Genomic DNA, 12699 nt, shown 5'->3' with positions numbered 1-12699 from the left:
CTCTCAGAGCTTTCCACATGTAGATATGAGGTATCAAATTGGAGAGTGGCCAGGAGCTGTGACCCTCACCTGGGTCCTAAGTCATGGGTCCTAAGAGTTGGACAGTGACCAAGGTACAGGCAAATAGAATCTCCAGAGTTATCATAGGGGAGAGGGACATGGGGTTCTTATCAGGAGAGGGAGAAGTGCAGGAAGAAAAGGGAGGACTTGGACAGAAAACAAGTCCCCAACAGAGGCCCTACACACCTATGCTTCTTCAGTTGCTTCCATATCTCCTCTTCGTTCCTTCGCACATCCTTATGCTTCTTGGAAGGTGCTCTCTGCTCCCGGAAAGAAGTCCTCCCATTTCTCTTCTTCTTCCCCTGGTGAGTCCTTCCAGCTACTCTCCGCTCCTGTTTTCCCTGTTCCTCTCGCAGCCGTCCATGTCCAGTTGACTTCCTCCGGGGAGATCCTGGCCTTGGGCTGCCCCCGGATTGTTCTTTCAGGCTCTGCTGTGCCCTATGCCTAACTGAGGCACTCTGGGTTTTGGGTGTCCGCTTTCTGGAGGATCCTCTTCCAGACCTGTCACCTACAGGGGGACAGTAAATATGTCATCATCAAATACATCATCAAATACTGTCATCACCTAGAATCCAGGAAAGCCTTCTCTTCCACAGAAATTCCATCCTGATGTATCCTGGAGCTGGTTGGCTCCAAAGGTCACCAGAGACTGACTGTACAAGATGGACTAAGATCTCTGCTGACCAGCCAGCCTACCTACTTCTCCTCCTGTACCTCAGCTACCGAGTCAAGCACTTGCCTTTCCTCCTCTCTGCTCTGCAGCTTGGGGAAGCCAGAACTGAATGCCACTCCAACCTCCTCAGTCAAACCAGGCCACCATCATCTCCTGCATGTGTCAGCAGTAGGTTGGTGCTGCTTTCTCTCCCATGCTCTGGGAAAGGTATTCTAGAGAGTTAAAGCTTGTTGGAGCAGAGCCTGAGGTGGGGAACCTTGTTCATGTGGGTCATGGAGTGCAGTTCCCAGACAAGGATGAGGGATAGAGGTCTGAGCAAAAGTAGGCATTGAACAAATAGGTTCAGGGACTGCTCCTAATTCTGGGCTCAGCGATCACTCCTAGTGGTCCTCAGGGGACCATATGATATAATAGGAATTGAACTGAGGTCAGCAATATGTGGGCTTTCATCCCTGGACTGTCACTCTAGCCCTCCACATCAAGTTTTGAAGATGTGGATGAGATCAAAAGTGTCCATTTTTTTTGGTCTTTTTATCTATAAGTTCCAGGGCAGAGTTTCACTCAGACATTAGGAAGGTGAACAGAAGGTAGAAACTTCTATCATGATGCCTGAGAGGGGAAATGGTGCACTGTTGTGGGGCTGGATGGGACTAGGCAGTGAGTGGGTGTGGGTGTAAGGCAGGCCTTAGTGGGCAGGTGGCAATAGGTGTGCAGAGGAGGACTTTTGGATGCAAGAGTTTCCATTTAAAAACTAGAACCGTTTGGGGCCAGGGAGATAGATACAGTGGGAAGGGTGCTTGTCTTGCAATGCAGGCACCCAGGTTCAACTCCTGGCATCCCGATGATGTCCCCCCAAGCTAGCCAGAGGCACCATCACTGTGGCCCAAGAACTAAGTAAATAAATAAAAACTTGAACAACCCCAGGTCCAGAACTGAAGGGTATTCCAAAACATAGGGCTTTCAAAACTGGAACAAGTTGGTCACTATGTCAAAGGTGACATGATTAATTTTGTACTTTTATAAACATTCTATCCAGGCATATTTTAGTGGAGGTAATTTCTTGCTAAAGATATTTGATTAGGGGGCTAGAGAGATAGCACACTGGTAGAGCATTTGCCTTGCACGCAGCCGATCCAGAATAAATGGTGGTTTGAATCCCGGCATTCCATATGTCCCCCTTGCCTGCCAGAAGCAATTTCTGAATGCAGAGCCAGGAGTAACCCCTGAGAGCTGCTGGGTTTGACTCAAAAACCAATATATATATATATTTGATATATATCAAATAAATATATATCAAATATATATTTGATTAGAAGATGTTGGCTTTTTTCTCTTACAAAAGTTGCAAACATAAAGAATATTTGAGAGAGAATTTCTTTCCTTTGATTAAGAAGGTAGAAGACAAAGTGATTGTCAGCTATTGAGGTTAGATCAAAGGACTGGAGTGCATACTTTGTTTGCTGGAACTTCAAGTGTGATCCCTAGTACTACCTGGTTCCCTAAACACTGCTGGAAGTAACCTTTAATCACTGAGCCAGGAGGAACCTCAGAGAATCACCAGGTATAACTCCCAAACAAACAAAAAGTGAAATTATTGGAGTTTTGGTTTTCATCTCCAGAGGGTAGAAAGAATTTCGATATGCCATTATGCATATCTGAACAACAAACAGGGGAAAAAAAGAATTCAAAAAATGAAACACAGCAATTCTTTTTAGTGTCATTTGATAATTCAGTTTGGGGGGGCAGTTATAGCCTCATAAACCATAAAGAGAGACTAAAAATTATAGATACTTGGAGAAAATAATCATAGATGAGAAACAGTACCAGAGGCATTTCAAAGAGTTCCCAGAACTTGGTGTGTGTGTGTGTGTGTGTGTGTGTGTGTGCATGCGCATGTGTGTGTGTTTGTGTGTACATACCTATGTATTTGTACTAATTTTAATTAGGCATAGTTATGGAAATGATTGGAACACTTTGGCATGAAAATAATTGCCAGGAAGGAAGATACCCATTGTCCTGAAAGATCCTGGACACAGGGGGCATTCTATGATATTCCACATGAACAAGTGCTAAGTCCAGTAGGAGGTAAAGTCCATGATGACTGTCCATGACTGTCAATGAGGCAGAGTCCATGAGCTAGAGCTTTTGCTATTGTTTGGAGGGAAGAGAGGATGAGGTAGGGTAAATAGCACTGCAACTGGCTGCTTTAAACAGTTTTGAAGGGCTTTGGGAAATAGGGATAGCTATTAATTGTCTAATAGATGCTCTGGGATGACTAGGACAGGTGACTAGTAGAAGTCCAAAGTATGAGGACCTTATAAAGGAGATGCTTTGAATTATGAGCTCTGAGGCAGTGGACTTGCACTGCAATTGTATGCTTGCTATTGAGTCTTGACTATTTGTAAAAATTAACTAAAATTGGAAGGAGGTCTGCAAGGTCCTTAGATGCCAAAGCATTAGAACATAGGAAATAAAGGTCATGGTTAATATGGGAGGAAAATAATCTTCTCCCCATGAATTGATGGAGCTCAGTATAGATTAACTTGAGAATTAAACATATAGAAGGTGACTAGTAGAAGTCCAAAGTATGAGGACCTTATAAAGGAGATGCTTTGAATTATGAGCTCTGAGGCAGTGGACTTGCACTGCAATTGTATGCTTGCAACTGAGTCTTGACTATTTGTAAAAATTAACTAAAATTGGAAGGAGGTCTGCAAGGTCCTTAGATGCCAAAGCATTAGAACATAGGAAATAAAGGGCATGGTTAATATGGGAGGAAAACAATCTTCTCCCCATGAATTGATGGAGCTCAGTATAGATTAACTTGAGAATTAAACATATAGAAGCCCAATCTTGTGTGAAGGGGTGCGCTTTCCTGAGTTCCCCCCCCCCATAACCTACTAGGTTCTCCAATCTACATTAAAGAACAGAGGAAAATGCTTGTACTTCCAGCAAGGGGAGGGGAGGGGAAAGTAACCATTCTTAAATATTAAGGGCAATCCAAAGTATCCTGTATTTCTTAGCAAAGTCCTATCCTCAAGGAAAATTTACAGTGTGAGTCTCACAGGAGTTTTATAAACTTAACTGTCCTGGAGGAAAGGACTCAAATCACTTCTAATCTCTCTTCTCTTCTAAGTGGGACAAGCTAAGAAACATTTATAAAGGTCATAGCTTACAGGCACAGACTTACAAAGAGACTGAAACCAAATCACAGGATATTAGAACCTTTTCCCTACTAAACAGCTAACCATTACATCATTGGGGTCCTGCATAGTAAGGGACTTAAGGGATTGGGACGATGGTGCATAAGCTTCCAAGGAGTGCTGGAAGCGACTTCCTGAATCTCACTATGTGCCCTTGCCATCCCCCCAACCCCACTGCCCTGGGAAACAAAACAAGTAAATTAAATATTTTTTTTAAAAACAAGGATAGGATAATAGCTGAAGCAAATGCAAGACTCAGGCTCAAAACAAAATTAAGTTTCTAGGGAAACTCAAAAGCAAGAGAGAGGAGAACAAGAATACTAAAGGAAATTGAATTCCCTGACACCTACAGCTACAGCAAATAATAAACACAGCTTACTTCCTAGCAGATAAAATGTCTTATATCAAGGACCTATTTACCTCAATTCCTTTTACCCCAGAACTAACCCAGTTGATTTCTACAATAAAAAAAAATCACAGTCATATTAAACAGTAAAAACAACCCCCACAAGAAAAAAACCCATCAGAATTTACAGAGACAGAAACCATTAGAACTAATTATGATTATGATTAGTTATTAGAACTGATTATGGCAGAAATTTTGGAATTAGATTAGAAATTTAAAATAATTAGAATAATTATGCTATGTATCTATTGGAAGAAGTAAGAACTATGCAAGAGTAGCTGGGTAATGTAGGGAAGAGAGGATAACACTCTTAAAAAAAAGGAAACAAATAGAAACCCAAAACATTATATAAGAAATGAAGAAAGGCTTTGATGGGAATATTAGCAAACTGAAACAATCAGTAGATGATAGAAACATCCAAAATTGAAAAAGATAAACAGAATGTAAAAAAAATGAAAATAGTGTTTTCAACTACTGATCTGCAAAAAGTGATTTCACTTTAATAATGCTACAATGAATCATGTAGTATTATTATAAATTTGATATATGAATAACCTTACATTAAATAATGCTTTAAAATTCTGTCTCAGCAACCCAAAAATTGTCCAACTTTTACTGTTCTGCAGGTGTGAAAAGGATGAGAGTCACTAGAATGGAATAGCAAAGAATTTTCGTCAATAAATAAATGTATAACATAGGTCTAATGGTTATATCAGATGAGAGGAAAGGAAAAGAAGGTATGTGAAGTAATAGTGGTTAAGGATTGTTCAAAAATAATGGTAAACATCAAAGCACAGATCTAAGAAGTTCAAAATACCAAGCAGAAAAAAAGTGTGTCGGCATATGTACATAATGAAATACTATGCTGCTGCAAAAATATTATAAAATCATGCAATTATTACAATATGGTTGAAACTGGAAGATATCGTGTTGAGTGAAGTGAAGTAAGGCAGAAAATAAAAGACAAATATAGTCTTATCTCACTTGTCTTTGCTTTGTAGAATAACTTGATGAAGAAATAAGGGGGAATGCCTAGATCACCCTTGACCCCAGGTTTTTGGGAGGAGGACAGAGAGGAAAGAACTTAATAGGAAGAAAAATAATCAGTAAAACAAGTAATGGGGGAACAAGGGTCAGGGCTCCAGTTATACTGGGGATATGGAAGTGGTATAGCTATGAATTCAAAGTACAGACTCAGCAACACTGAAAACATAAGATTTAGGCAGCAACCACCAAACTTTGTATTGTGCCTATCAGGTGGCACAAAAGGGATGGAGCAGATGAGTGGAAACATTGATGAAAGGGAACTTCATACTGGTAGTGGGATTGGTGATGGAATATTATGTCTAAAACTCACTTATCAATAACTTTTAAATCACAGTTCTTTGGGGCCGGAGAGATAGCATGAAGGTAGGGCATTTCCCTTGCATGCAGAAGGACGGTGGATTGAATCCGGGTATCTCATATGGTCCCCCGAGCCTGCCAGGAGTGATTTCTGAGTGTAGAGCCAGGAGTAACCCTTGAGCGCTGCCAGGTGTGACCCAAAAACAAAAACAAACAAAAAAATCACAGTTCTTTAATTAAATAAAAATTATTTTTGGGGGCCAGAGAGAGCACAGTGTTAGAGCATTTGCCTTGCACATGGCTGACCTGGGAAGAATGCGGGTTCAATTCCTGGCATCCCATATGGTCCCTCAAGACAGGAGTGATTTTTTTTTAAATTTTTGGTTTTTCGGGCCACACCGTTTGATGCTCAGGGGTTACTCCTGGCTAAGTGCTCAGAAATCGCCCCTGGCTTGGGGGGACCATATGGGACGCCGGGGGATCGAACCGCAGTCCTTCCTTGGCTAGCGCTTGCAAGGCAGAACCTTACCTCTAGCGCCACCTCACCGCCCCCCCCCCTTTTTTTTGGTTTTTAGTTTTTGGGTCACACCCAGCAGTACTCAGGGGTTACTCCTGGCTCTGCGCTCAGAGTGACCCCTGAGCACTGCTGGGTTCGATCCCCGCCAAAATGAAATCACTCCTGGCAGGCTTGGGGGACCATATGGGATGCCAGAATTCGATCCACCGTCCTTCTGCATGCAAGGCAAATGCCCTACCTCCATGCTATCTCTCTGGCCCCAGGAGTGATTTCTGAGTGCAGAGCCAGGAGTAACCCCTAAGTGCCACCGGATGTGGCCCCCAAACCAAAAAATTTATTTTGAAAACCTGATTAGGCACAAAATATTTCAATAACACAATAAAGACAAAGAGAAAATCTTGAAAAAAACCAAGTGGGGAGAGGTGTAGACTCAGCTATAGAAGATCAAGTATTAGGATTCTACTAGATTTCTCTTCAGAAAATAGGCAAACAAGAAGAGAATGAAATAAAATATTTAAAATATTAAAAGGAAAAAAGCTCCACAACTTAGCTTTTGGTTACCAGCAAAATTACTTTTCAAAAGTGAAGAAAAAGTAAAGACTTTCTCAGATAAATAAAAATGGAGTGGCCCTGATTTTCAAGAAATACATTTTACAGAGAAGGAAAATTATAGTGCTCAAAACTTAGTTTCACATAAAGAAGTAAGAGTATTCATGATGCAATACATGAAAACAATGTAAACATATTTTTTTAATTTTTCTTTTGTTTTTGTTTGTTTGTTTGTTTTAGCCCCTACAGTTGTGCTCAGGGATTACTCCTGGTTCTGTGATTAGTGATCCCTTCTATTCAAAGGGCCATATGGTGCTAGGATTTGAATTAGAGTCAACTAAATGCTAAGCAAATGTCTTTTTTTTTTTTTTTTTTTTTTTTTGGTTTTTGGGCCATACCCGGTGGTGCTCAGGGGTTACTCCTGGCTGTCTGCTCAGAAATAGCTCCTGGCAGGCATGGGGGACCATGTGGGACACCGGGATTCGAACCAACCCCTTTGGTCCTGGATCGGCTGCTTGCAAGGCAAAAGCCTCTGTTCTATCTCTCTGGGCCTTCTAAGCAAATGTCTTAACCCCTGTTCTATCTCTTCAGATCAGTTAAAAATTTTTATGTATTCATTTTTATGGGGGAAGGCAGAGCTGCCAAGTGGTGCTCAGGAAGTCTGGGAGCACCTCCAGAGATTCTCAGTCAACTAGGCAGCTGGTACAATACAAGGGCCCAATGATTCAGTACAGCTCAGGTCTTGTGGTGCCCAGACTTCCAGGACCATTCTTGGTGATGCTTAAGGAGCCATGTAATATTGGCAATAGAACCCAGATGTGGCACATGCTAGGCAAACACTCTAACTTCTAAACTATTTTTATTATTCTTAAAGATAAATAATTTTATTTAAAATAATAATAATAATAATAATAACAATAGTAATAATGGGTAGTGATAGCTTATACATAAGTAAATGAGAGACAACCATGTTAAAGGAAGGGGAGGGAGAAATTGGAAATATTCTGCTTTAAGTATCTGTACTACTACTCATGAAATAGTGAAGTCTTGTTTGAACGTGAATTTGGGTTAGTTGTAAATGGGAGTTGAAAACTCAAGTGTAACCACTAAAAATAAAAAGGTTTAACAAAGAAGTAGAATTGATGTTAAGAATGAGGAGAAAGAGGAGGAGCTGAAATAATATAAAATGGTTATCAAAAATTGAAAAAGCAAGAGGAGTGACAAAAGGGCAATGAATAGAAAAAGTAATAACATAGTCAACATCAATCTAAGAATGTTGATAAATGCTTTAAATATGAATGGATTAGCAGCTAGGCAGAGGTCAGTTGGTAGACTAGCTGCTTGGCAGGCAGGAGATCTAATGAGAGTTCTTCCCGGCACTATTCCACATACTGAGAACAATCCTGGCAGCACAGTTGTTTCTCAGCTCAATTACCATCAGATGTGTGTGAGAGGGGGCCGGGCGGTGGCGCTAAAGGTAAGGTGCCTGCCTTGCCTGCGCTAGCCTTGGACGGACCGCGGTTCGATCCCCCGGTGTCCCATATGGTCCCCCAAGCCAGGAGCGACTTCTGAGCACATAGCCAGGAGTAACCCCTGAGCGTTACCGGGTGTGGCCCAAAAACCAAAAAAAAAAATAAAAAAAGATGTGTGTGAGAACTGACACTCTGTAAAATCTTTGGAGAGAACTACAGCAAAGTTTGCAAGCAACAACAAGAGTGTGGGCCCCTCTACCAATTGTGCATTCTGAATATTGCAATGGCAAAAACATCAATCAAGGGTGAAGGGAAACTCAAAGGGGAATGACTTAAATATATCAATTAAAGACAGACATCGTTAGAGTGTAAGCAACTCCTTATGGTTTAACTTAAATGTAAAGACGCAGAGAGAGTACAGATAACAGGGTGGAAAACACACCAAGTTGACACTAACTAAAGACAAGTTAGAGTAACTCCTAATTTTAGACAAAGCAGCTCTTAAGGTAAAGAAAATTACCATGGGTAGTGTAGGTCATTACATAACACTCAAGAGGTCAGACTTCTAAGAAGACATAGCAATCCTTAGTGCAGATGTCCCTAACAACTGAGCGCCAGATGAGGCAAAAACTGCAAGAAGGAATAGACAAATTCCTTATTTTGTGTGGAGACTTCAGTGCCCCAATACTAGGAATTTATAAATGAAGCAGACAGAAAAACAATAAGGGTATAGTTGCACTGAACAGTAGCATCAATAGCTAATTCTAATTTACATTTACGGAACACATCAGCAAATAGCAACAGAACACACATTATTTTTGAACACATATAGAAATTCATCAGAGTAGACCACATTCTGACCTATGTTAATAAACAAAAATTATAAAGTATCCTCTTAAAGAACACAATAAAAATTAACCTAGAAATTTAAAATAGATATTATTGGGAAATAATATAACAGATTTCCTTGGGGACAAGGAGATGCTTTTCTATAACAGAAAAATACAAAAAATTAAGATAAATTTAAATGAAATTGATCTTATCAAAATGTGTGGGATTCAGCAAAAGAAGTTCTCAGAGAGAAATTTATATTATTTTGAATGCATACATTTAGAAGAGAGAGTTAAAAGCAATTACCTAAGCATCCACCTTAGCAGACTACATGAGAACAATCAAATTAAGTCCAAGGTAAGCAGGAGAAAAGAAAAAACAAAAGTAGAGCAGAAATCAATTAAATAAAAAAAAAATCAGGAAAGTAAATGGAAAAAGAAAGCATGAAATTAGAAGTTGGTTCTCTGGAAAGAACAATAATATTGATAAACTTCCATGGGATTGAGGGTGAGAAAGTATGTGTCACTGGGTCTGTATGCCTATGAGATCTGAGAAAGGGTCTGAGGGAGAGTAGAGAAGCAAAGAGGAGGGCAAGGATAAGGGATACCAGCCCCACTTCCAAGACCAAACACATTGCTTGAAAAGACCAAATATGAGGGACTGAGAGATAGTATAGGTACGGTTCTTTAGCAATCAGCCAACTAGATCTGGTCTTTGGAACTTCATATAGTCTTCTGAACTCAAGGAATAATCACTCAGTCCTGAGTGCAGAACCAGAAGTTAGCTCTAAAACATAGATGTGTGAACCCCAAATTACACACACACATCACACACATCACACTGAATATTCAGTATAGGTGTAGACATAATGCAGCAAGTAAAGTGCTGCACTATCCAGGGTCCATCCCTGGCACCACATGTCATCCTTAATGCACTCCCTGAGTCCTGCCAAGAATGATCCAAGAGCACAGTTCCTTGTAAAATCCTTGAGCATAGTCTGGTGTGGTCCAACCCATGCCTCTCCCAAATGATCAGTGTATGTTTGCATTTTCTTCTGAACAAAGTGCACCTTCAATCAGTGAGTAAAACTTTTGTTTTTGCTTTCCCCAAATGAACATCACCAAATGTCCTTCCAAACACTGTAGATGCAATGTAGTGGAAGTGTCAGACATTTTTTCCCTAAACTATAATCCTGCTATAAACTCATTTTTTAAAACTAAATAAACCCCACACGAAATGTAAAAAACAAGACAGAATGTGTCCTTCAATCTACAAAGCACATTTACACAGAAAACAAGCCTTTTTTTTTTCAGTTTTTATTTCATAGTCTGTAAATGCCATGCAATGCATAATTGAGAAGCTCCAAAGGCAGCCATCTACTCGTAAAGACGTTCGAGTCCAGGGCACACTCCCTATCCCTGACTACACCCGACTGACCAAGAACATTTAGGGCAAAAGCAGACTGAGGAGTAGGTCAGTTTGTCCTGCAGCTGGGGAAATCTTCATATTTAAGTGCATTTGCCAATGATCTAGGGGAGAAGGGCTCTGACTCCCACTTTTGATGAATGGAATAACAATTACTTTGGGGAAAGAACTTTCTATGTTCGTACCTTTTATTCCCTTCTTGTAGACCACAACCCAAAGGAATTAGAAATCAGCTCACCTCAAAAGTGATTCTAGATGAGATTGAAAATGGAACTCTTGAGGGTTTCCCTTGAGCATCTAATGACAGAAATGACTTTGACATTTGGACTCATTTCCTGTCTTCCATGGAAAAGAGAAAATGTCAGGGGACCCTGGGGATGTGTGGGGCACTTCTCCGTTGAAAGAAGTTTGTTGTGACTATGTTAAGTCCAGCTCAACAATCTCCCTATACAGACCCCTGACAAAGTTAGACACTTCCTTTGGGGATGCCAAGTTGGGTATCACAAGAGCAATACCTGAAAGAAAACCAGGAGAATGGCACATGAGGAAGCAGAAGCTCTTTGCTCCATGGCAGATGTCAGGAAGATAAGGAGAATGAATGCCCTCTGCTAGAATGTCACCATATGTCTAAATCGTCAGTGCATGGCACCCAACTGCCAGGCCAATTGAGGGGTTCCTTTCTCATTTGTGCCTTCTTTAGGTTTCTCCCAGAGCAGCTTTCTCTGCTCCCAAGTAAATCCTTCACCAGATAACTAGAAGATGGGAAGGCCTTGATTTGAGAAACCTCTGCCTCTGAAGGTCCTGTGGGGCAATCTGGGGATCAGTCCTGGCTTCCACTTTCCAACACCTACCCTCCCAGGCTGGTGACAGACTAACATGTTCCAAGGCTCAAAGTGCTCCTCACTTTGGAGGTGTCCCCTTTACACTAGAGTTAAGGACAGACCTACTTTTCAGTTCCCTAGTAGAAAGGTAAGCCTGGGGGGGGGGGGAGCGGGCCCCAGGTATCATATTGAGTGAGAGAAAGGGAAGAAGGAGGAAGGAGAAGACTGAGAACACTGGGCTATAGAGCTGGGCCAACACTGCAGGTTGCCTGGCATTGCATCACCCCGTCATCACATCATTCATTCTTGTCTCACCTGTGCCCACAGAGCAGCTCCTTGCCAGCCCTTTCACTGCACTGCCCGCTGTAAGAGAATAATGGGGTGAAGGATGAGCAGTGGGGCTCATCACTTCATATCAACCCTTGCTATTACCCATGTATCCCCTTCAACCCTCGGTTTCATTAGACTAAGAGTGATTTCCTAAATAAATCCCAGTGGCCCCTGTCCTGACATTTCCCTGACACCCTGGTACCATCCAACATTCAACAATTCCCACAATCCCCAGTGCGCCAGTCTGCAGCCCAGACTTCACTGAAAATACAGATTCTGTGCTTCCTCCCTTGACCATCCCTTCAAGACATTCAGAGAAAGGAGCAACTTTGAGTTAGCCAGGAGAAGTAGGATCACCAGTCAGAAGGTGCTAGGGTGCAAGAGGCAGTCAGGAGACAATGGTAAGTCCCTGTTCCTACAAGACCTCTTGTTCCTTTGCCTTGTTGCTGCCCCCACACCCTCAGAGTAGAGAATGAACTTACCATCCTGCCCCAAGTCCTTGAGTTGGTGGCTCATGGTTAGGGGGGCTCCCGTGACCCCTACACTGACTCAGGCTTGCTTCGCCCTCTCCCCCTTCAGCCTGGACTGTCTTCCTGCCTTCATGGTGGCCAACCTCCCTCCTGAGCCTGTTTGGGCACCGGTGCTGATTTGAAATGGGATGTGGCTGTGGTAGAAACAGGACTGGGTGGGTGGGGCAAAGTAGAGGCAGGGAAGGAGTTGAGCAATGGGTTCCCAGCCCCTCAATCCAGCCACACACTAATCCTCTCAGGTTTCCCTGAAGAAGGGTGTGTGGTTTCATATTTCAGGCATCACTTACACTCAGGATGATGGGGCGGGAGTGGGCAAGGAGCTGCCAGCCCAGCCCTGCACAGTGGTGTGAGGCGAATCAGGGATTCTTTTCTTTTATCTTGAGTCTCTGGTTGGGAGAGGTCTCAGGAAGTTTTTTTTTTTCTTTTTTTCTGGAGGGGACACACCTGGCAGGGTTTAGGGAACCATATGGGATTCCAGGGACTGAAATGGGGTTGACCACGTGCAAGGCAAGTGCTCTACTTGCCGTACTATCTCTCC

At 42.0% G+C, this 12699-nt stretch overlaps 1 protein-coding gene across 1 annotated transcript in view; it reads right to left on the bottom strand.

Moving 5' to 3' along the window:
• The window catches only part of TMC2 (transmembrane channel like 2), a 78545-nt gene extending 66398 nt beyond the window's left edge, over window positions 1–12147 (bottom strand). The window contains exons 1-3 of the mRNA XM_049780010.1: window positions 12114–12147; window positions 11617–11664; window positions 247–568 (exon numbers count right to left, since the gene is read on the bottom strand). Of these exons, the coding sequence (XP_049635967.1) occupies window positions 247–568; window positions 11617–11664; window positions 12114–12147 (404 nt within the window). The remainder of the gene's footprint in view (window positions 1–246; window positions 569–11616; window positions 11665–12113) is intronic.
• Between the last annotated feature and the right edge of the window lie 552 nt (window positions 12148–12699).

Source organism: Suncus etruscus, chromosome 9 (assembly GCF_024139225.1).
Source record: "Suncus etruscus isolate mSunEtr1 chromosome 9, mSunEtr1.pri.cur, whole genome shotgun sequence".
Taxonomy (NCBI): domain Eukaryota; kingdom Metazoa; phylum Chordata; class Mammalia; order Eulipotyphla; family Soricidae; genus Suncus; species Suncus etruscus.
The sequence above is the reverse complement of the archived record's forward strand: the minus strand, read 5'-3'. Positions and strand labels throughout refer to the sequence as shown.